Here is a 22,655-nt window from a genome sequence, read left to right as displayed (position 1 = left end):
TTCAGCAACGCTGTCGGTCCTTTACACACAAGTGCATGTCTGCTCAGAAACAAACTCTTGAGACAGAGAGAGAGGGGAGCAAGGCAAGCAGAGTGAGGAAAAAGGAAACTTCAGAAAACTCCAAGCCCCAGAGGAGAGGCATTGATTTGGTAAATTGGTTCAATCAATTATCCAAATGAAATAGTGCCCACCCATTTCATTCAGATAAATCGATGTCAGAATGTCTAACTACAGAGGAACATCTGAAAGCTAACAAACATTAATTCTGTGCACCATGGTCAGAATAAAAAGACCCCTCAATAAATTAACACAAGCAAATTACTTCATTTGTGACAAAGTTACAGAAAATATCTAGCTCAGAAAATATTTTCAATATAAATTGAAAAATAAAATTCAATGCTCAAACAAAATGTTAATCATGGAAACACTATTTCATGATTAGTGAAATTCTAAACAAGTCATTTGAAGATTAAAAAAATTAATATAAAGTCAAGTAAATGCATACCTGTTCCTGCAAGTCATAATCATAACTGTCATGAAGCAGAAGACTGAGGACGTATCGAGTGTAGATCATGGCATCAATCCCACATTTCTCCAATTCTTGTCCGAACCAGGTCTGCACTGGACCCAAAGCTTGAAAGAGAGACATTTCAGGAGCAGATGTGAGGCCTTGACAAGAGCTTGAGGATCCCTCAGATGGTGGGCCTTCCACAACAACTGGACAAGTTGGATGCATGAAGCTAAGTTGTCGGCATTCCTAATTCTTGCAGCATTTTTCTTACTGGTATTGAATAATTATTTGGAGCTGCTCACCCCAGGTGTAACTGAAGACCAACTGCTTGGACTACCATTTATACAGGTTGCAAGTAGTCAATAGATCAAAGTTTCAGTCTACTGGCATGACAGATGGCAAAATTTACTCTCAACTCTCAAAACACGCCTGTGTTTGGAAACTTTCACATGCCTTTCATGATTTTACAATAGGACTACTTGCAGTAGAACCTGAAAAAGAAAAGAGAGGTTGGAAAAGTTACTCTTCAAAATACCGAATTTGGGACTACAAGTAATAGAGAAATACTCTACAGTCAAGCAAAACTCATTTAAATTTTAGCTCAAACAATTCTGAGCCAATAAATCCAAATAAGCATAGACACATCTAGTCAATACTGAGATAGGAATCTTTGTCATGATCTGATCTAATGGTACTACTGAACAAGTCAGGTCCCAGAATGAAATCTCGCCTGATGGGTGGTTCAAAAGATTTGTTTAACATGGTGGTCATTCACATGAGGCTGCAGAGTTTCTTTAACAGAAGTTTATGACACAAAACTAAAACATCGTTACCGACTTATCAAGCAAAACAAAATTTCAACCTATTCCCCAACATCAACCTTTTAGTTATACAAATCCAGAGAAATTAGTCCTCTACATCAAATCTTTTAGTTCAATGAATCCCCCGCTTCTTCAAGGTGAACTGTGAAGTCTTCAGTTGAATACTTCAAAACCAGAGCTTAACAATTTCTCAGCTTTCAATACTTGTAGGGTTTCCACATCAACTACTCCTAGTCGAAAGGTGCACAAACCGAAAGTTTCTCTATTGAAGCAACTGTGCTTTTCTTGAACTGGTTGATATACTGTTTGAGAGAGAAGCTATTTTCTTCTGATCTCTTCTACCGGAATTAAAAGCAAGCTAAATGGCCTTCAACATACACACTATGTCATAAACCATTTCCTCTAAAAATTCAGAAAGTTCCCTGCTCTGACACAGGCTGGATTAGGTCACTATTCTGAAAAGAAAACAACTATGTTCTACTATTCTAAAGTCCAAATGCAAAACCATACACAGCAACCTTTTTATTAAAGTCACCTATGAGACCAGGAGTGTGCTGGTTGATCACAAGGTCCACACAAAAACACAAGTAATAGAAGCATAATGCTAGGGGTATACACATCATGTCATAACTTGATTTACAGCATAAATGACAAACAAAGATGCAGCTTTGCCTTAAATAAACCTCACCAAAAAGCATTCTCCTCATTCGCACCCTCAACTGACTAAATGGATATTGCGGAGATTGCAATAATAGTGAACGTCTGGTATTTCAGGTACATAATTTTAGCCAGCTTATCCAGAGTGCAGATCAACACAAATATTGCTGTACATACAGACACCACAGCTTACCATAATTCAGTTCTTTAGAAAGGAAAAGATAGATTTTTGCATCGAACTGGCTTAAAAAAATGCCCATCTTGGTTGATTTTCATTTGACACATTTACTACAACATGATTCAAATCTTCATGAACCAACAAGATACTATTTGACTTAAAACATGCTGAAATGTAGCAAGAAAATCTGTTACCATTGAGATGTGAATTCAATTTACTTGACAACAACTCTCCATTGAATACAACTCTACACAAAAATTACCTGGATTCATTCAAGTACCCATTATCATAGAATCTCTACAGCGTGGAAACAGGCCCTTTGGCCCAAACAAGTCCACACCAACCCTCCAAAGAGAAACCCACCCAGACCCATTCCCCGACCCTATTTATCCTATATTTACTCCTGACTAATGCACCTACCTAATAGGCACATCCTTGAACACCACAGGCAATTGAGCTTGGCCAATCCACCTAACCTGCACATTTTTGGATTGTGGGAGGAAATCAGAGGACCTGGAGGAAACCCATGCAGACACGAGAGAACGTGCAAACTTTACACAGTCGCCAGAGGCTGGAATTGAATCCAGGTCCCTCACTGAGACAGCAGTGTTAACCACAGAGGCAACTTTGCTAAATGAACAAAAAATAAATGCCAGTACAGGACAGGAACAGGCCCTTTGGCCAAACCAAGCCTGTGCCGATACACAACTCCTTTCTAAACTAAAAGCCCTTTGCCTCTATCCACACTGTATCCATCAATTCTCTGGTCTTTTCATGTATCTGTCAAAATACTTCAAACATTATTGTATCTGCTTCTGCCACCTCCTTTGGTACTGTAAACTGGACACTTTCTATCTTCTCATCACCTTTCAACATTTTTCCTTTCATCTTTAACCCACATGTTCACTAGTAATGGACAGTCTACCCTAGGAAAAACACTATTATCCATTCTACTGATACCTCACAAAATACAGTAAACTTCTGTTGAAAATGTGTATAGGGTATAAGTAGGAAGGGAAAAAAAAGAGTTAAGATCAGAGTTTTGTGAAACAAGAGGTTCAACTAAGCATGAATCAGATAAGAAATTCTAATTAACAATAGGGTGCTGAGACAAGGGGGATGGGTTAAGGTGAATAAGTAGTCATTATGTAGAGCTATTTAACAATATTGGATTCATTGTGCAAGGTCAGCTAACGAAAGGGGAAGTATCTCTTGTATGAATCCAGTTAACAAGGTTAAAAACATTCCTTCATTGTGTAACACCAGATGGTTTAAATCTTAGCTATTGACACTTACTGATTTAACAGTCACCCAATCGTATGTACGTTGCCATATCTGGATGCTCCTACCTGTAAAATGACTACAAATTAACCGCGATTATCCAAAGTCTATGGGCAGGTAGGTTTTCATTCCGATAATTGATTTGACCTTAAAAGGAAGCTGCACAGTTCATAACCGCATTAAAAAGCATGTTTACAGAGTTTTTATTTCATTCAAATCGCTAAAATTTGTTAAACACTGGATATTGCTTAAAACTTCATGACATTTTACAAATCAGATCACTTTTTCTGTACCTGTTTGGTAAAGAATTCATTGAGGAGGAGGTTAGTTATCATTTCTGAAGAAAATACCCAGCCGCTGTTGCTGGAGGTGCTGCTGTCTTTTCTTTTTTTGCGAACAGTAACATTTGGTGAAGATGCATCAACTTAATCTTGTGCTTTGTAGCACTCCATGAAAAGTTGCAAACTGTTAAATAGCTTCATTAACAGGGACTGGAGGTGGTGTCAGCATCAGATTTTCCTTACTACCAACGCCATCCATATATTCTTGTTGTTCTTCTATCAGTGTCTCTGTTCCAATGTAGTCAATGTCCTTGTCATAGTTCACCCAAACATCAATCTCAGACTCTACAAAGTCTCCTAAACCCAGCTGTCTGCAGTTTTCAGCAATGTCAGTGGTTAGCCTGCGTTCTGGACAGGTGTCCTCTTCACTCGCACGGCTCCGAACACGCAAGCCATCGTACCAACACACTGCGATTGTCAATGGCTTGACGCAGTGCCAAAATTCAGCAATTGTGAACAGAGCATCCTTGACAGTGAATGCCTTCATAATTTCCTGCAGTCTTTTCCCTGCATTGTCTTCACCCAGGATGGCTCGCAACATGTCACAGCAATAATATTATTCCATAATTGCAATGATTCCCTGATCGAGTGGCTGTAACCTTGAAGTGGTGTTGGGTTGGGGAAAAAAAAACACTTGATAGCTCCGTCTGTTGATTCTAACTGGCTGCCTTTCAGTGTGTGCCCCCTCATTGTCAACAAGCTGAAGGATGGGTTGATCAAGTCCAGCGCTTGCCAAATGTGATAGGACAGGTATAAAATCTTCATGGAACCAGGATGACAAGTGGATATGTCATCCATGCCTTATTTTGAGCTTTGTACTTCACAAGAAACGAGTTCTTGTCTCAGGTTCTTGAAGTAACATGGGTTAGCACATTGCCCAAAGCAGACAAGCAGTAATTTATGAGTGCCGGTGGTGCTGACACAAGGGAAGATTGTGATGCAATCCTTCTGCACTTTATGTCCCAACACTTGCTTTTCCACATTGGACCCAAGTGTTTTATCCAGCAGTGCAAACCAGAACAATCCATTTTCAGCAGCATTGTACAATTACTCATGTTCATTTTCCTTCATGAATGATGGATTGCAGTTTCAATCTGTAGCCTTCCAATGTGCTGTCATCCATGGACTTCTGCTCTCCTGAACACTGAGTTGCCTAAAGTTGCAGCAATGTTTGAAGTGCTGTAACCAGCCCAATGATACGCTGTAATCAGACTTCACTGGTGTGGAGGCGTTCGTAGAAACTGGCAGCTTTTTCTAGTACCATTGGGCCAAATACAGAAATTCCCTTTTCACGCTGATGTGAAAAATCACAAAAATACGGTTTGGTCAAGTTGCTCATCATTTGCTGGCTTCATGTATTTGCTTTTTAGATCATTTACTGTGTCACTTTGGCTGATCAACTTCTCAAATCGCTGGTCTTGCTTTCCTGATGTCAGACGGTGTCACTATCCCAATGTTGTACTCCTGTGCAATCTTCAATGCCTTTCTGCCACATAAGACCATAAGACATAGGAGCAGAAGTAAGGCCATTCGGCCCATCGAGTCCACTCCGCCATTCAATCATGCCTGATGGGCATTTCAACTCCACTTACCCGCATTCTCCCCGTAGCCCTTAATTCCTTGTGACATCAAGATCCAGACGCTGCAAAATCTCACTTTTCTGTTCAACTGTCACTGTGGTCCTCTTTCTCTTCTCAGATGTGCTAAGTATGTGCAACGAACAATCAATTACACCAGATACAAGCTCAAAAAAAGTCAGAGGGAATGAAGACACCACTGATTTTGTCATGCATTTTAAATCCTTCAGCATTTCAGTCATTTTCATGTGTTAAAATTCTTTCAACACTGCGACAATTGAATGACTAAGTCAGTGTCATTAACACTTCATTGCTGCAACGCTTGCACATCATCTTCAGTGCAAGTATCCCCCTGTATTCCAGTTAAAATAAAGATGCAATCATTGCACTATTGTCGGTTAAAATTATTTTAACACTGCTACAATTGACTGACTGGAGATTGTTGCACCAGTGTAATTAACATCTCTTATGTAAGATTTGCAGATCTTCAGTGCGGGTAACCCTCATTTACCCTGTACTGTTAACAAAAGACGCAATGGTGACACCATTGTCAGTAACACCACTTTGTTATAACTGTTTCACGGACCTTCAGATTCTATTCGGATAATCGATTTTCGGATAATTGAGGTTCCTCTGTAAATAGCTCATTGAGAAACTGTTATTCCAGAGAAGACCGTGAACTCGTGTCCCTGTGCACAAGGGTGATCACTCTTTCTCCTTCCACAGCCCACAATAAAGACGAAGCAGGTAAAACTATACTGCGTCTCTGAGCATTTTGCTTCGACTGGGGAGGAACTATGTTGCTCCCTTGGCCTCGGACATTCAAATGAAAACTTAAGTTATACAACTTTTGGAATAAATGTTTTCATTTCTGGTTGAACACAAATGAACACATTTATTCCAAAAGTTGTATAACTTAAGTTTTATACAGTTGGAACATGATCTGCCAATGTTCATACTCTCTGCGCATCAACCAGTGAAAGCATACTTCATAGGACTTCTTGACCCCTTTATCCCATGTTACCACCTTCGGGGACCGAAACATCGAAATCAGTCAGCATGTCGATGCTTCTAAGGGTTCTAGCATTTACTGCACATTTTCACTCCTGCATTAAGTATCCCAAAATGCATAAGCTTGCATTTGTCGGAATTCCATATGGCATTTCTCTGTCCAAGTCTCCAGCCTATATCTTTCCATAACTTCTGGCAATCCTTCTCACTATCTACAGCTTCCCCAATCTTGTTGTCCACAAACTCTCAAATCACACAACCTGCAGAATATGCTTCCTCTACTACTATGACCTAGCCAGTTCTATATCCATCTTACCAACTCACCACAGACCTCATTTAACTTCACCTTATGCATTAGCCTAACACGAGGGACCTCAAAGGCCTTGAAGTCCATGTAGACAAATCCACCACTGCCCTCAATTATCTGACATTTCCTTTTGAGGAAACTCAACCAAGTTTTAGAAACGTGACTACCCATCACAAAGACAAAGACATACTGCTTATTGCTAATCAGTCCATATCTATCCAACAAGAGTAAATCCTGTCCTGTAAGAACCTTCTCCAATGATTTCCCTACCACTGACCCAAGGCTCACCAGCCTGTTTATTCAACAAAGGAAGAACATTAGCTTTTCTCTAATCCTCTGGGATTTTCTCCTATGACTAAAAGGATATTACATTTTCATACAAGGCCCCAGCAATTTCCTCCCTCACCATTCTGTGAGCGAATCCACGAGATTGTACAATTTTTCAAGATACTCAGCACCACATTTTAAAAAAAAAAATCAACATGCCCTAAAACATTCTCAGACCGCCCTCTCAACTCAGTCTACCATGTCCTTCTCCTTTGTGAACAGTGATGCAAGAGTGTTCATTAAGGACCTCACCCACTTTCTTCAGCTCCATGCATAAAATTGTCTCTTTTGTCCCGAGTTGACCTAACCATTCCCCATCTACCCTCTTGCTCCTTAAATATGGTCAACACACCCTGGGATTTTGCTTAATCTGTTTGCCAAGGACATTTTATGGTCCCTTTTAATGCTTCTTGTTTAAGTCCTTTCCTGCTCTATATTCAAAAATGTTGCTTCCCATTTCTTCAACCTCTTTTTCCTTTTCAAAGCTCAATTTCTTGTTATCCAAGGTTCTCAAATCTTGTCACATCCTTCATTTTCACATGAAATGCTGCTCCTGAACTCCTGGACATCAACTGGCCTTAAAGATTTCCATATCACAGATGTGGATTTATCCTCAAACAGCTTCCCTCAGTATACATTCCTAACAAATGCACCTAACAAATTTCACCCCCATCCAAAATCCTGGTATTACGAGTCCCAGGCAATATTGGGGGAAGAATTAACAAATTACCAACTTGCAAAAAATGTTTCCATCGGCTCACATACATATCTGTTTATGTCTCCAGCTGGCTGTTGGGATGCCTGTAGCACATTACCCAAGTGATTGCACATTTCCTATTGCAGAACTCTCCCCATATGGCCTCGCGGGATGAGCCCTCCAAGGTGTCCTTGCTCAACATAGCTGTGATATTCTCCCTAACCAGTAATGCAACTTCCTCACCTCTTCTACACACTTCTCTACCTCACCTAAAACATGAAAATGCCATATTAAGCTGTCATTCTTGTCCCTCCACACGAGATTGTTAAGTGGGAGACAGTCTAAGAGAAACGTAGTCAGGCTTCTCACTTCACTTGTTGCTTCCACTGCGAAGATGAATTACATTTGTCTCTTCAGAAATTCAAGTTTTAGAAACAGCCATTGTGCCGTGATCAAAATAGGAATGGGGGTATTACTCTAAGAGACTAGCACCACTTGAGAGCCATTTTTGCTGAGTTTAAACTTCTGTAAAGCCATGAGCATTAACATCTTCAAATCATATCTAAACTGATGATCAAGACTGGTGTTAACTGTATAGTCAACCATGCATGAACTACATGCAGAAGTCAGTAATTCAGCCCAAGTCTGCTCTGACATTCAATGAGATCATGGCTGGCCTGAGTTCCAAATTCCACATTTCCAGCTGCTCCCAATCATCTATCATTCCTATGCCTAACAAGGGACTCTCTACAAGCAAAACTTTTGTTAATTTCATCCACTTCCTTATTGCCTATTCACTTCCCATTCTCATGGTCCAAGAGGACCAACACTATGTAGTTATTTTAAAGGGGTAAAGCATAAAAAAACTCGCTATGTGTTTTATAAACCTGGCTAGAATCTTTCATGTTTGATTTCCTTCCTGAATAACCTTTTTAGTTTAGGGTGTAGGTTTTCTCACTGAGCTGTAAGTTTGATATCCAGACGTTTCATTACCTGGCTAGGTATCATCAGTGGTGACCTCCAATGGAAGTGAAGCTGTTGTCTCCTGCTTTCTATTTATATATGTTTGTCCTGGATGGGGTTCCTGGGGTTTGTGGTGGTGTCATTTTCTGTTCGTTTTCTGAGGGGTTGATAGATGGTATCTAGATCTATGTGTTTGTTTATGGCGTTGTGGTTGGAGTGCCAGGCCTCTAGGAATTCTCTGGCATGTCTTTGCTTAGCCTGTCCCAGGATAGATGTGTTGTCCCAGTCGAAATGGTGGTTTTTTTTCATCCGTGTATAGGGCTACAAGGGAGAGAGGGTCATGTCTTTGTGGCTAGCTGGTGTTCATGTATCCTGGTGGCTCACTTTCTTCCTGTTTGTCCTATGTAGTGTTTGCAGTAGTCCTTGCATGGAATTTTGTAGATGACGTTGCTTTTGTCCATGGGTTGTACTGGGTCTTTTAAGTTTGTTAGATTTTGTTTGAGAGTGCTGGTGGGTTTGTATGCTACTACAGACGACTAAGGCCCCTCGGGAATCCTAGAGTGGGAGGGGGAGTTGAAGTGTTGAGCCACGGGGTGGTTGGGTTGGTTGGTCCGGGTGTCCCAGAGGTGTTCTCTGAAACCTTTTATCTTCGCCTGCTTGGCACACTCTGCTCATTCCTTAAGAGGAGCTCATGCCCGAAATGTCGATTCTCCTGCTCCTTGGATGCTGCCTGACCTGCTGCGCTTTTCCAGCAACACATTTTCAGCAATTATTTTTCGGGTCAATTTGACCCTGGCTTCACTGATGCCAGAACAAAGCTTGCAATCTTTATTTCAACAATGTCCAGTCTTTTGGAGTTGCACAATTTCTGAAACAGGTTTGTTGTGAATGGCTTATTCCCTGCATAGAAATGGCAAAGGGTGGTTGGTGTTATCTCCAAGGAATAGAACTCCAATTTCATCCTTTTGGTATCATTCTACTAGTTTATCACTGGATTATCTCCAAGTTCAATATTTCTGTCCTGGGAGACAATCTGTCATCAGAGATCTGACTGCCTTACTGAACCTATACCCTGATCTGATTTCTGGTATTCCTGCACATTTCAATGAACATCCTGACAAACACGCATCACCTTCCAGTTTTTGCAGATTTAGGCATTTTCTATTAAATGAAAAACTAGGACTGTGCAATTACATGTGAAATTAAATTCTTATTTTAACCATTGAAAAAACTTTTCCTCCTTGAATTTCCTATTAGGCAGACTCATACTTATTACAGCTAGTTTTGGTATACAAAAATTGACAGTGCCTCGGTCTACTTGAGCATACCTTTTCATAATTCTGAAGCCCACTACTGGGACCTATCTGGTAACACTCTTACCTGAGAAGTTTAAACTCTACTCTACAGATTAAGTATTAAAATCACAAACTCCAGTGGACCACAGGGGACATACCACCACACTGTCAGGCATGCTGCTTGGATGAAGTATGAAATAAATATCCCACCTGCCTGCTTGGCGGATCAACATGAAAACACTGAACTCACCTGTCTTAAAATGTGACAGCTGAGGTTGCTTTGCCTTGAGCAAGCCTATGACTGCTGGTAATGAAGATGTTATGACTATGTTGCTATTTGCAAGTGCTGTTCCAAATTCTCATTAAATTATGAATGCAGAAAGTCCTTTTCCAGAAAGTTCTGAAAATAACTGTTCACACCAGAACGTTGGAAGAACACAACAAGCCAGGCAGCAAGGACGTGAAGAACTTGACATTTCAGTTGTAAACCTTCTTGCGTCCTGAAGGGTTACACCCGAAACATCCACTTCTCTACCCCCTGATGCTGCCTGGCTTACTATGTTCTTCCAGCCTCCTGCCTGGCTACTTTGGATTTCAACATCTGCAGCTTTTTTTCGTCTCACTTCAGAACGTAGCTCCCAACCATGACGCAATTCTTAGTGCATGTCTCAGTTTGGAAAACTGGGTCACCTACATGGAGTCTAGCATTCTAGCAGACATTTTATTGGCCTTCTGTTCACTGTTGCTTTGCAGTTGAGGCTTGAAGTTGAAGGCTCCCAGGTACATGAGCAACTTCAACATCTAACAGTGTGGCAAAAAGATTGAGCCGTTTAGGCCGACATTCCCTGGAGTTTAGAAGAACAAGAGAAGCGCTAGCTGAAATATAAAAGATGAAGATGATTGATAAAGTGGAAATAGAGCAGATGTTTCCACATGTGAGGCAATCTAGAATGTGGAGTCTAGTTTTAGGCTAAGGGTAACAGATTTAAAAAGAGTGAGTGAGAAATAACCTCTCAAAGGTTCACGTACTTATGTAATTCTCTACCCCAGACTGTGATAGATATTGAGACACTGAAAAACTTAAGATCAATTTTTAATTAATAATGGGTTGAAGGGTTTGGATAGCAGGCAGAAAAGTGAAGTTGAGGCTAAAATGACATCAACCATGATCGTATTCAATGGCTGAGCAGGCTCAAGATGCTGAATTGCCTACTTCTGTTCATGGTTCTTGTTTTTCTTACCTCATTTGCAGACATGTAGTGCAGTTGATTAAAGTCCTCTGAAATGATCCTAACAAGCTGGTTGGTTCAACTGGCAATGGGGGATGAACAATAAGTGCTGGTCTACCCACATTCCATGAATGAATTTAAAAATCCTCATTTCACAATAGTAAAGTAAACCACCATACTGATTCAACGTCTTTTAGTAACATTTTAAATGGTTACCTCTTTAAAATTTTACGCTTAACAAACTGGAATCAAGCATCAACTTTCGATGTGAAATTTCTCAGTTGCAGGGACTGTGAGAACCAATTTACTAGATGAATTAGTAGTGTGGCGTACAAACAATTCTCATGGATCGAGGTTAAAGCAGTCCCTTTCCTTCTGGACTAGAGTAACTAATCCCTCTCCATAACCAAGCATGGATGGAGCATCATTAGGAATAAGACCACTTTAAAAGAGATAACTTGATAAGTAAAACCTGTGCACTGCTAATATAAAAAACAAACAAACCAAACCAAAACAAAAACAAAACAACCAACACAATCTCCCCCCACTTTGTGGCAATGCTTGACACCACCAAAGAAGCAAATCCTTTCTAACCTCAAAATCTGAGATTCCACACAAAAAAAAAATCACCAGTTGGCTAGTCCCCATTACATTTCCCATCTCATCGATTGAATTCCGGTGTCAATCTATCAGCTGCAGAACCTTTTTTTTTTAAAAAGACGAACTGTTCAACATCCTGAGCCACATTAATAATCAAATCTGGCACAGTTCTGCAAGACAACTTGCACTTGAATGAATCCAGATTCTCTGCAACTGCTGGTTTTACTGCTTGCAATGATGAACTCCTTTACAAACTCTGTTGAACAAAGCCTACATTTAATGTAGTAAGTGAGCTCAGCAACATTATGTTCTCCTTTCTTGGTCTCATGAAGTATGCTTGCCCACATTCTTGCTAATAAGTGCCCTGATTTTACCTTTGTTCCACACTGATGTTTTTCATAATGGAATCTGCTTCTCCACAAATCAGATACGTAAGCTTGCACTTCACCTCAATAAAACATAATTTGTCAATCTTTCATTAAAAACACCACTGTATCCACTTTTGTTTGCAGGAGCCTTTTTTGGTTACTCTGGTAATCTTTCCTAAATAGAATATATTGCTCAATCCTACTTGCCCTTGAAACATGTTACTTTCTCAACCTGCTGTACAACACTGTTAGGGAGAGAGTTAGGAGAACAGGTCTGGGTAGGTTACTCTTCAGAGGGTCGGTATGAACTTGTTGGGCCGAAGGGCCTGTTTACATAGAATCTTTTTTAGTGTGGAGAGATTCTATGATTTTTATGTTTTCATGCTCAATCCTTGATGCGTAGTGCTGTGGAGGTAAAATTCACCTTTGCAGCAAGCGGTTTCGCCCTGAATCTCATCAAGGTCTAATGAGGTTGATTAAATCTAGAACTGGAGAAAGTGAAGACTGCAGATGCTGGAGATCAGAGCTGAAAATGTGTTGCTGGAAAAGCGCAGCAAGTCAGGCAGCATCCAAGGAGCAGGAGAATCGACGTTTCGGGCATGAGCCTTTCTTCAGGAATCATCCCTAAGATCAGCCATCTTAGTATCTGTTCATCCCCAACTTGAATCTTTCTTCCCACACTACTCTTATCCGGTTGAATTTCATTATCAGTGCTTTCACACCCATGTTTTACACAAACCAACTCCCTGACTACCTGTAGAAAGGGAATTTCTGACCTGTGAACAGAGTTTGACCAATTCTAGATTTAGAGCTAAAAATGTGTTTTTGGAAAAGCGCAGCAGGTCAGGCAGCATCCAAGGAGCAGGAGAATCGACGTTTCGGGCATGAGCCCTTCTTCAGGAATCATTCCTGAAGAAGGGCTCATGCCCGAAACGTCGATTCTCCTGCTCCTTGGATGCTGCCTGACCTGCTGCGCTTTTCCAAAAACACATTTTTAGCTCTAAATCTAGAATTGGTCAAACTCTGTTCACAGGTCAGAAATTCCCTTTCTACAGGTAGTCAGGGAGTTGGTTTGTGTAAAACATGGGTGTGAAAGCACTGATAATGAAATTCAACCGGATAAGAGTAGTGTGGGAAGAAAGATTCAAGTTGGGGATGAACAGATACTAAGATGGCTGAAGTGCTCTTCACGTAGGAAGAGAACAGTATGCATTCTGAGAAAAGCAGGACAGGAAGGTACCGTAGTGCGAAACTCAAACTTATGTAGTACACAGGCCTAGTCTTGAATATAGGTCTAGTGTTACATATTTAATGTTAACTCAATGCTGTTTATCAGGTATAGTTTGGAACAAGTAGTAAACTGACCTGCAGGGAGGGTTAGCAGCAAACAGTGGGAAATGATAGTAAATGACACGATGATAAAGATAACTTAAAAATGAACAGAGGAACTGAGATGAATACCCACCATTTAATTTTGACAAACCCATTCACAGAATCCCTGCAGTGCAGAAAGAGACCATTCAACCTAACAAGCTTTCACCAACTCTCTGAACAGCATCCAGAGACCATACATCCTCATCTTATCCCTACAACCCTGCATTTCCCATGGCTAATCCACCTATCCTGCACATCCCTAGACATGACTGAGCAATTTAGCACCGCCAAACCACAAACTGCAAACCTTTGGACTGTGGGGAAAAAAGCACAACACCCAGCAGAAACCCACACAGACACACAATGTCCAAACTCCACACACAATTGCCCAAGGTTGGAGTTGAAATTGGGACCCTGCCTTTGTGAGGCAGCAGTGCTAACCACTAAGCCACCGTACTGCCCCCATCTTGGGGGAAGGGGTTTGGGGGGGGGGGGGGGGGGGGGGGGTGAGAGGAGGTTGTATATTTCTGCAAACCAGTCCAAAATAATTTTAAAAGGAGGAGGACAACTATGTGTAAAGCAAATTCCAGCAAGAAAGTAAAACTCAGGCTACATAGTACAAACCTGGTCTCTGAACTTAAGTATACTAGACAGTTGCAAGGAGTATTTCAGCAACTCTGAATAACTTCAAACTCTTAAGACAAGTTTGAATATGTCTTAACATTTTTTAACCCTTCCCTATCTGTTTAAAATCCTGAAAAGCTGTCTGAACAATTTTATTGGTTTCCTATTTGAAACTGAACAATTTTATCTGTACTTTACAGCATGAAAAATAATTAATGGGTGATAGATACTTTGGCCAACTTCAATGGACAATGTCCACATGAAGTACAAGCATTATAGATTGAAGTCATTTCTGCATTGATTAATAATGAACAAAATAGCATTTTCAAGGGAAAGCTGGGTGAAAACGGGCTGAAGAGGCAGAATGGCGTACATCAGTCCTAATCTTCCATACAATGTCACATTTGACGTATCTCAAATTACACACAACAGAAAAGTTTGCAATCTGTTGGATCCTCTGCACATTGACTAATTTAGCAACTGAGGTCCATTTATATCCAATGCACTGCTGAATAACTCTAATGGGATTAACAAGTCAGTGCTGCGAACTTAAAAATCTCCAAAACATCCTGTGACCATATCCAACAGGTAGGGTACCCTGTATGCAAACACTTGACACTGCCCCAAATCGTTAGGTCTATCAATTATTCCAAGTTCATACTACAGCTAAATATATCGCTCTGCAAACAGTGCATTCTATACTGGAGAAGCAGAGACTACACCTATTTATTTCTCAGTGCCATAATTTGGAAATTCAAGTACAATAATGGAATTGTGTAAATGCCAGGCGACGCATTGAAGGCAACCAGTTTATTTTTTGTAGATCAAGTCAATTATCAGTTTCATGTCTCACCTTGGCAAAAGATACTAATAAGAGAATATCAAGTAGAGTTACTATGGAATACCACAAATCAGTAAGAAATTAACACAATCAACAAGTGCAGACAGCATAACTGAAGCGTTAAAATTGTAGCTATCACTTATAATGGAATTACTTGTGCAGTCATAGGTTACAGTTCTATTATTTAACGACCACATCCAAATGATGCATTCAATGTATTAACTTGAATATCAAGACTAAGAGGTCTGGGGAAACTGTTCATCCAAACAATTTTGACACGTACAATTCTCAACACGTATTAATCATTTTCATTGCTATGATGTACACACAGATACTGACAAATGGATATTTGCACAATGAACTAATCAGAAAAGCATATGTTGCAAGTTACACAAAGTCGTAAGAATTCAGAGGGAGGGCTCTTGGAGTGCAGCGATTGTGTTCCTTTCTCTACCAGAAAGCCTGGCTTCAGGCTTTCAAACTACTCCAGGTGTGTAATAACATCTATAAACAGGTTGATTACAAAAGTATCTGAAGATATATAGACTTTTATGATGCAGTGGTAGTACCCCTAAATGTTCAAGTCCCACCTGCTCTGGAGGGGTCACAACATCTGAATAGGTTCATTAAAAAAAAATTCAATGAAAGGGCTCTTAGGGTGCAGTGACATAGCCCCTCACTTTCAGGTAAAGCTTTGGCTCAAGTTCCAACTGTTCCTCAACTGATTACATTGATTTTGTAATCAATCGTCTGAACAGATGGAATATAAAACACTTTGAAACCGTTGCAATTATCCTAGTGCAAAGAATATACTCAAATGATAGCTCAATTGCAATATAGGTAAGAATTCAATGAGGGCTCGTGACACAGTAGCAGTTTCCTACTTATGATCCAGGGAGGCTCAAGTTCAAATCCCACCTGCTCCAGAGTTGTGTAAAAAAATCTCTTAAAAGAATGATTTAAGAGAGGGCATGCTGATCTGACTCCACTATTAATAATTTTAGTGCCTGAGCAAAAGCAAGAAAATGAATTGTGATTTCTGATCTCAATAACTATCAATTGATCCCTGCTGGAAAGTAATTTGGATATTACACTCCACATTCAAAGATCTCACTTTACACATGAATTAAGTTTACCTAGAAAGTGGCCAGAGCAACCACAATACACAAACACAAGGGATAGGGATTGAAGTACACAACATAGCCAGTCAAGCTTTCCCTGCCCTTCTACATGATCATAACTTATTTTAGACTAAAATAATGCCACTTTCCCAATCAACTCGTCAAGTCCACCATTTCCAGAGACACCAAAAATTATCAGCCTTAAACACATTCAATAATAGAGCACTCAACTCTCAATTCTAAAGATTCCCAATCCTTTAAATATACAAAGGAATTAATCACCACGTTAGGACTAATCCTTACCTGGAAACTGTGTCCTTGCATTTTAAAAACTTACAGCCAGAGAAAATACCTCTGCATGAATACAGTATCTAGTCCTTCCAGAAACTAAATCCTGATTATACGTAACAGTTAGGGGCATGGACCTCCCGCAGATAACTAAACAGATGCTGCTACAAGCTATATCTTCCATTCACTATCAAGGATTGGATGAGCAGGCCTGACAAGTCAATAGGAAGCAAAAAGGTTGGGTCAGGACAGTATCATGGCTATGTGGGTAACCCATTTGCAGATGACAAAGTGAACATATTTCAAACGAGATCACTTCCCATTCTTCTAGACTGCTGAGAAAACAAGCCCAATTTCTGAGACAACCCACTCATTCCAGGGACAAATCTCATGAACATTCACAGTAGAGTCCAAAGAAATTATATTCTACATTAAATATAGAGAACAAAATTGGCCAATATCCTGGGGTTAAGTCCGCAAATTACTAGATAATTGTAGGAAGGCTTCTTTAAATTCCTGTTCCCCAATCTCCTTGCAATAAAAAAGGTCAACATGCCATTATTTGTCCTCTGAATGCACTTTTACCTTCACTATACGGTTACACGCAAGTCTCAACACCAGTGACGTCGAGCTTTTTACAAGTACTTGTTTTCTACTTTTACAATCAGTGAATTACTTCACAAACTCCCATATTCTATTTCCATCTTTCATCTTGTCACAGCAGAATTATGTTCCAGCAAGGAGTAATGCCTCAGAGGGGATTATAACGTCTTATAGAAATGCTAAGGACCAACTCAGTTCCTTATTTCCTGAAACATTTACACAGTTCACACTTGTACACTTGCAACAAAATCATCAGTTTTCCTACACCACTTGCAGTTTCCAAACAGGGTTTTTAATATTTTACTTAAAGACCCTGGAAATAAACAGCAAAGAATGTAAAACAACGGGCATTTTATTAAAATTTGCAGTGGCCCGAATCTTCCACTTTGAGAATCAGACCAGACATAACTACCACCCACCTACTTACTTCACCGAGCCACCAATCTAGCCATTCATTCAATCATTCGCTAACATTGACTGGAAAACTAAACTTATCCATGGCAGCCAGAGCAACTTTTTTAAAAAGCTCATCTTTCCCCAACTACTTATCAAGGAGTTTTTGTCATGTAGGCTGCATTCTGTTATTCTGGGAGAGTAAGTTTCTGAAGACTTGGTAAAAAAAAACACGAAGCAGCACCAACTTGGAGCAACCTTTCAGCAGAGTGGCAACTGAAGCCAAACCTCAAAATTTTCATTGTAACATTCTAATTACTAATCATCCTGCTTTTCATGACTAAAATTTGTTTACCAACTCAAGCACAGGCTTTAATCCAAGAATAATCACCTCTAGATTGAGAGATTGTAAAAGAAGTTAAACTCAAAATAGATCTAAGGACTCAAACACATGCATCTTTGATTGAGAAATTACAAGCTCCATTTATACAATCTATACAATAATCGAAAATCTCCACATGCATGACTGTAGCCAGTTTGTGTATCAGGGAAATGAAACTTTAGTTGCGTGTTGCATTATGAACTGAAATAAGACTGGCTGCTTTGAAACAAGCCCCAACTGCAAGGACAGAGATGTGATTCACTAAACTACCTTGTTTCTAGCTAATTTTCAACCTGACTGGAGCTCACCAATAGCCTGACAATTCATGGTACTTCCTTTGCATCATTCTTGAGCTTCCACTTCTTCAGAACGTGGCAGTTTACTTCATATTTTTTCTTATATCAAATGAAGACTATTGATCTGTCTTAATGAGTCACAGGTCATTTAAAGGTTAGTTATTATGATGTGGCTCTTTTCACTGGTCACATAGCTACCGATTATTGAGTCATCTGGTGGCAATGATCTAACCTACTGCAGGTCTTCGACTCTAGTTGCAATTACAGGGTACCTGCTTGTCCAGAAGAGGCAAGTAAGACTTGCTGTTCAAATTGACAAGATTCGCTACACATCAAATGATGGACATTCCTGATGTAATCATAGATAATGGCTCGGGGCTCTGCAAATCCGGGTTGGTTGGCGACAGCATTCCAACTTCAGTCATACCATCCATTGTAGGTACCTTCAAAGTCAAGGGGAGCACACGCGAAACATCCCATACAGAAATGTATTTTGGAAAAAAGGCTCTAGCTAAAAGAGGTAGTGGGTGCTTAAAATATCCTATTGAGCGTGGTACAGTAACCTCCTGGGAACTTCTGGAAAAGCTTTGGAAGCATGTTTATACCTCTGAACTTCATATCAAATCAAAAGAGAGGCCAGTTTTGATAACTGCTGCTCCACTGACTTCCTTCATTAACAGAGAAAGGATGGCTGAAATTATGTTTGAATGTTTTAATGTACCAGCTATGTACGTGGCTATTCCTGCAACTCTGGCACTCTATGCATCAGGACGGACTAGGGGAATAGTCCTTGATAGTGGCTTTGGATTAACTGATGCTGTACCTATTTATGAAGGCTACTACCTGCCCGATGCTGTCAAAAGACTTAAACTTGCTGGAAATGACATCACTGAAAACGTGAGGAAACTTCTACTGGAAAATGGTCATAACATCCCAAATACAATTCCTAAGGAGACCTTTGAGAACATCAAAGAAACATTATGTTATGTTGCTCTTGATCCTCAGTTGGACAGCAAAAGTCAAATAGATGACCTTCAACAGGAATATACACTCCCCGATGGGAATCTGATCACACTCCAAAAAGAACTCTTCCAAGCGCCAGAACTACTCTTCACAACTTCCATTGTAGGTTTGGAAGAACCTGGAATTCATAAGTTGATCTATGATAGTATTTCAAAATGTGACAGAAGCTTGAGGAAAGATCTCTTTAGCAACATATTACTATCTGGTGGTTCTACTCTTTTCCTGGGTCTAGAAGAAAGATTGCTGAAGGAGATTAAATTCCAAGTCCCCAGTGGATTACAAATTAAAGTCATTGCACCACCAAAGAGGAATAATTCTGTTTGGATGGGTGCCTCAATTTTAACTAGCTTGACAGCATTTAAGGATATGTGGGTTACTAGCAAAGATTACAGAGATTATGGGCCAGCCATCATTAACAAGAGATGTTTTTAGGAATTAACCAATGAGACTGTTTAATTTTGACTGCACAAGTTCAAATACCTTAATAAATACTCCAAATTTCATACTAATTTTGTTTGATGGTCAATCATGAGGAACTTTGTTGATTTGAGCATAATCTGATGACTGCACTTGTAGTTTATCAAATTTCCATAAGAGATCAACAACTCCAGTGCAAGAACTTTACAAACTAGATGATATCACACTGGACTGGTTGCAAACTGAATCAGTGCAAGACTGCCCTTTGCAAAAAACTTTCACATCCCTCTGGAATTAATTAGATTGGATTCCCTACAGTGTGGAAGCAGGCCCTTCAGGCCCAACAAGTCCACACCGGCCCCCTGAAGAGCAACTCACCCAGACCCATTCCCCTACATTTACCCCTAACTAATGCACCTAACACTATGGGCAATTTAGCATGTCCAATTCACCTGACCTGCACAACTTTGGACTGTGGGAGGAAACCGGAGCACCCAGAGGAAACCCACGCAGACACGGGGAGAATGTGCAAACTCCACACAGACAGTTGCCAGAGGTGAGAATTAAACCCAGGTCCCTGGCACTGAGGCAGCAGTGCTAACCACTGCTCCACCGTGCTGCCCCCTTGACTCAGATTCACACTGCCAGTTCAACATCACAATGTAGTTTAAGTAATTTCATACTAATGAAATTCCATTACATTTTGAGTTTAGGCACTTGTTTATAAATATTAAAATTAGTACTACTGGAAGAAAAATTCAGACTGTAGATCAATTTCAATATTGGTTTAACAAATTAGAAAAAACAAAACAAGAGTGTTTTCTCCTTATTTACCCGTTTAAACAAAAACATATACAAATAATTACATTTAATTACATGAAGTACAAAAACATTTCTGGCCTAAATTTTCTCATAAGTGTGAGCAGAGGAAAAAGAAACTCATCGAGTTTCACCACACAAACATGGTGCAGCAGCAAGCCATTCACTCCTTTGGGTCTGCTCGGTCACTCAATAGAATCACAACTGATCTCACTGTAACATCTAATCTGCATTGCCACCTACCCTGATAAGCTTTCATCACTTCTTCAAAAAAAATTACCTACTTTTCTGCCCAAAGACAGGACATCGCTTCCACCATCTTTTCAGAAAGAATATTTCAGAGGGACAACTCTCAAAATAATTGCCTCATCTGCTTCAAATGGGTGACCCCTCCAGTTCTACATGAGATTCCAAGAGTGCCTTGGGAGCCAATGTTTGCATTAGTTCTGAACTCTGATCGATACAAGCCTGTCCATCTTTTCTTCGCAAGACAGCCCTTTATTCCAGATATTCATCTAGTCTGCCTGCACTGAACTACTTGAAATGTACTCAAATTCTCTCTTAAATACATTGGCTAATACTGAGCAATACTCCAGATGCAGTCTCACCAATGTCCCATATAAATGGAGCATAACCTATTTACATTCGTCATCAGTTCCTCTCATAATCACCTTTTGCGATTTGTCCACAAGGACACTGGGAACCTCTGCACCACAGAGCTCAGCAATCACTAATTGTTCAGATAATATGCTGTCTTTTACTCTTCCTGCCAAAATAGCCAATTGCACATTTTCTTGCATTACACACCATTTGCCAAACATTTGCAGAGTCACAATCTATTTTTATAGAAAACCTTTGAGATGAGACCTACCAAATGATACATCATGTGAAATTTTGGGTTAGACTGGTATCAGCTGAACCGAATAGCTTTTTTCAATGAACTAAATTCTGTAGCTTGCGGAACCAGTTCCATCAAGTGTGAGCTGAAATGCTCAAACATGTCATAGCTTTGGCGTCATATTTAAACTGTTGGAGTTGGTAGCTGTGAAAGCAGCAGCCTCTAACATGAATTTGCTTTACCAAACCAAACAGAGTCAGGATAGATCCAACAATTTCCATACCAGTCTTTGAAAAGCCTTTGCACTAAGTAAACATTTTCTCAAAAGTTGGAAAAACTGAGCCCCAAGCCAGACATCGAGGAGAAAGTGAGGTCTGCAGATGCTGGAGATCAGAGCTGAAAATGTGTTGCTGGAAAAGCGCAGGTCAGGCAGCATCCAGGGAACAGGAGAATCGACGTTTCGGGCATAAGCCCTTCCTTCTTCAGGAAGGGCTTATGCCCAAAACGTCGATTCTCCTGTTCCCTGGATGCGGCCTGACCTGCTGCACTTTTCCAGCAACACATTTTCATCCCCAAGCCAGACATATCACTGTACAGGGCATTAGGTTGAACACAATTAAAGCCTCAGAAGGTTTCCTGAATCTAGAGGTGTAAGAGGCAAACAAAGTTGGCATCCGTTTTATAGCTCCCAATTGCTGGAACAGATCACTAACCAGACACTGGTGGTTATACAGCTTTATGGAACATAGGTGGCCAGAAGACTTGGCTGTTCTTATCAACTGCAATAGGCACTCTGAAAAGATTCACACACTGATAATCAATCTACTTAGATTTTAGAGTTACAGAAGATGCATTCTTAACTTCCTAGATTGTGTCTCAAGCTTCTGGCACACAGGTAGAAATGTTACCCACTGTCCCACAAGACTACCTCAATAATGCAACCTGTCTGGAACATTGACCATTTGTAACAGCACTAGCATTTATACAATATCTTGAATATAGCAAACTATTCCATGGTACACCACAGCAGTTTTAATGAATATTTGACACTGAGGCACAAAATCTCAGGACAGATTAGCAAGAAGTTTTGTCAAAGAGATGGGCTTCAAGCAACATCGAGACAGGTCAAAAAACAGAAACTGAAGGAATGCCAAAACTTATCACTGAAAGCCTGGACTTCAATTGTGGAATGTTTAAAACTTTGAATGCAAAACATGCCAGAATTAGAGGCAACCAGATATTTCAGACTTGTGGGATGAAAAGACAAAGGTCATGCAGCAATCAGAAAATAAGGCTGATAAATTAAGAAGGAACTAAAATACGGTGCACAAAGTCATGGGTGAACTGAATTTGGCGTATGTTGAGATATTTTTGGATCAGTTAAAGTTTATCTTCTGAGGGAAAGATGGAATGCCAGCCAGGATAGCACAGAAATATTCTTATTTCAAGGCAAAACACAGATATGGCCAGCTA

The 22,655-nt window shown here is 40.1% G+C and overlaps 1 protein-coding gene and 1 pseudogene across 7 annotated transcripts in view; one reads left to right on the top strand and one right to left on the bottom strand.

The window, feature by feature from the left end:
• kiaa0232 (KIAA0232 ortholog) overlaps nt 1-22,655 on the bottom strand; it is a 130,286-nt gene that overhangs the window by 92,265 nt on the left and 15,366 nt on the right. For all 7 annotated transcript variants that reach the window (XM_087980040.1, XM_043674210.2, XM_043674209.2 and 4 more), the window contains one exon: nt 506-1,002. In XM_087980040.1, coding sequence (XP_087836166.1) covers nt 506-736 — 231 coding nt within the window. In that variant the 5' untranslated portion in view covers nt 737-1,002. The remainder of the gene's footprint in view (nt 1-505; nt 1,003-22,655) is intronic.
• Nucleotides 18,422-19,540, top strand: LOC122539407 (actin-1 pseudogene; annotated as a pseudogene).

Source organism: Chiloscyllium plagiosum, unplaced genomic scaffold, assembly GCF_037043375.1.
Source record: "Chiloscyllium plagiosum isolate Xiang-an unplaced genomic scaffold, Cpla_swu_hap1 HiC_scaffold_36, whole genome shotgun sequence".
Taxonomy (NCBI): Eukaryota; Metazoa; Chordata; class Chondrichthyes; order Orectolobiformes; family Hemiscylliidae; genus Chiloscyllium; species Chiloscyllium plagiosum.
The sequence above is the reverse complement of the archived record's forward strand: the minus strand, read 5'-3'. Positions and strand labels throughout refer to the sequence as shown.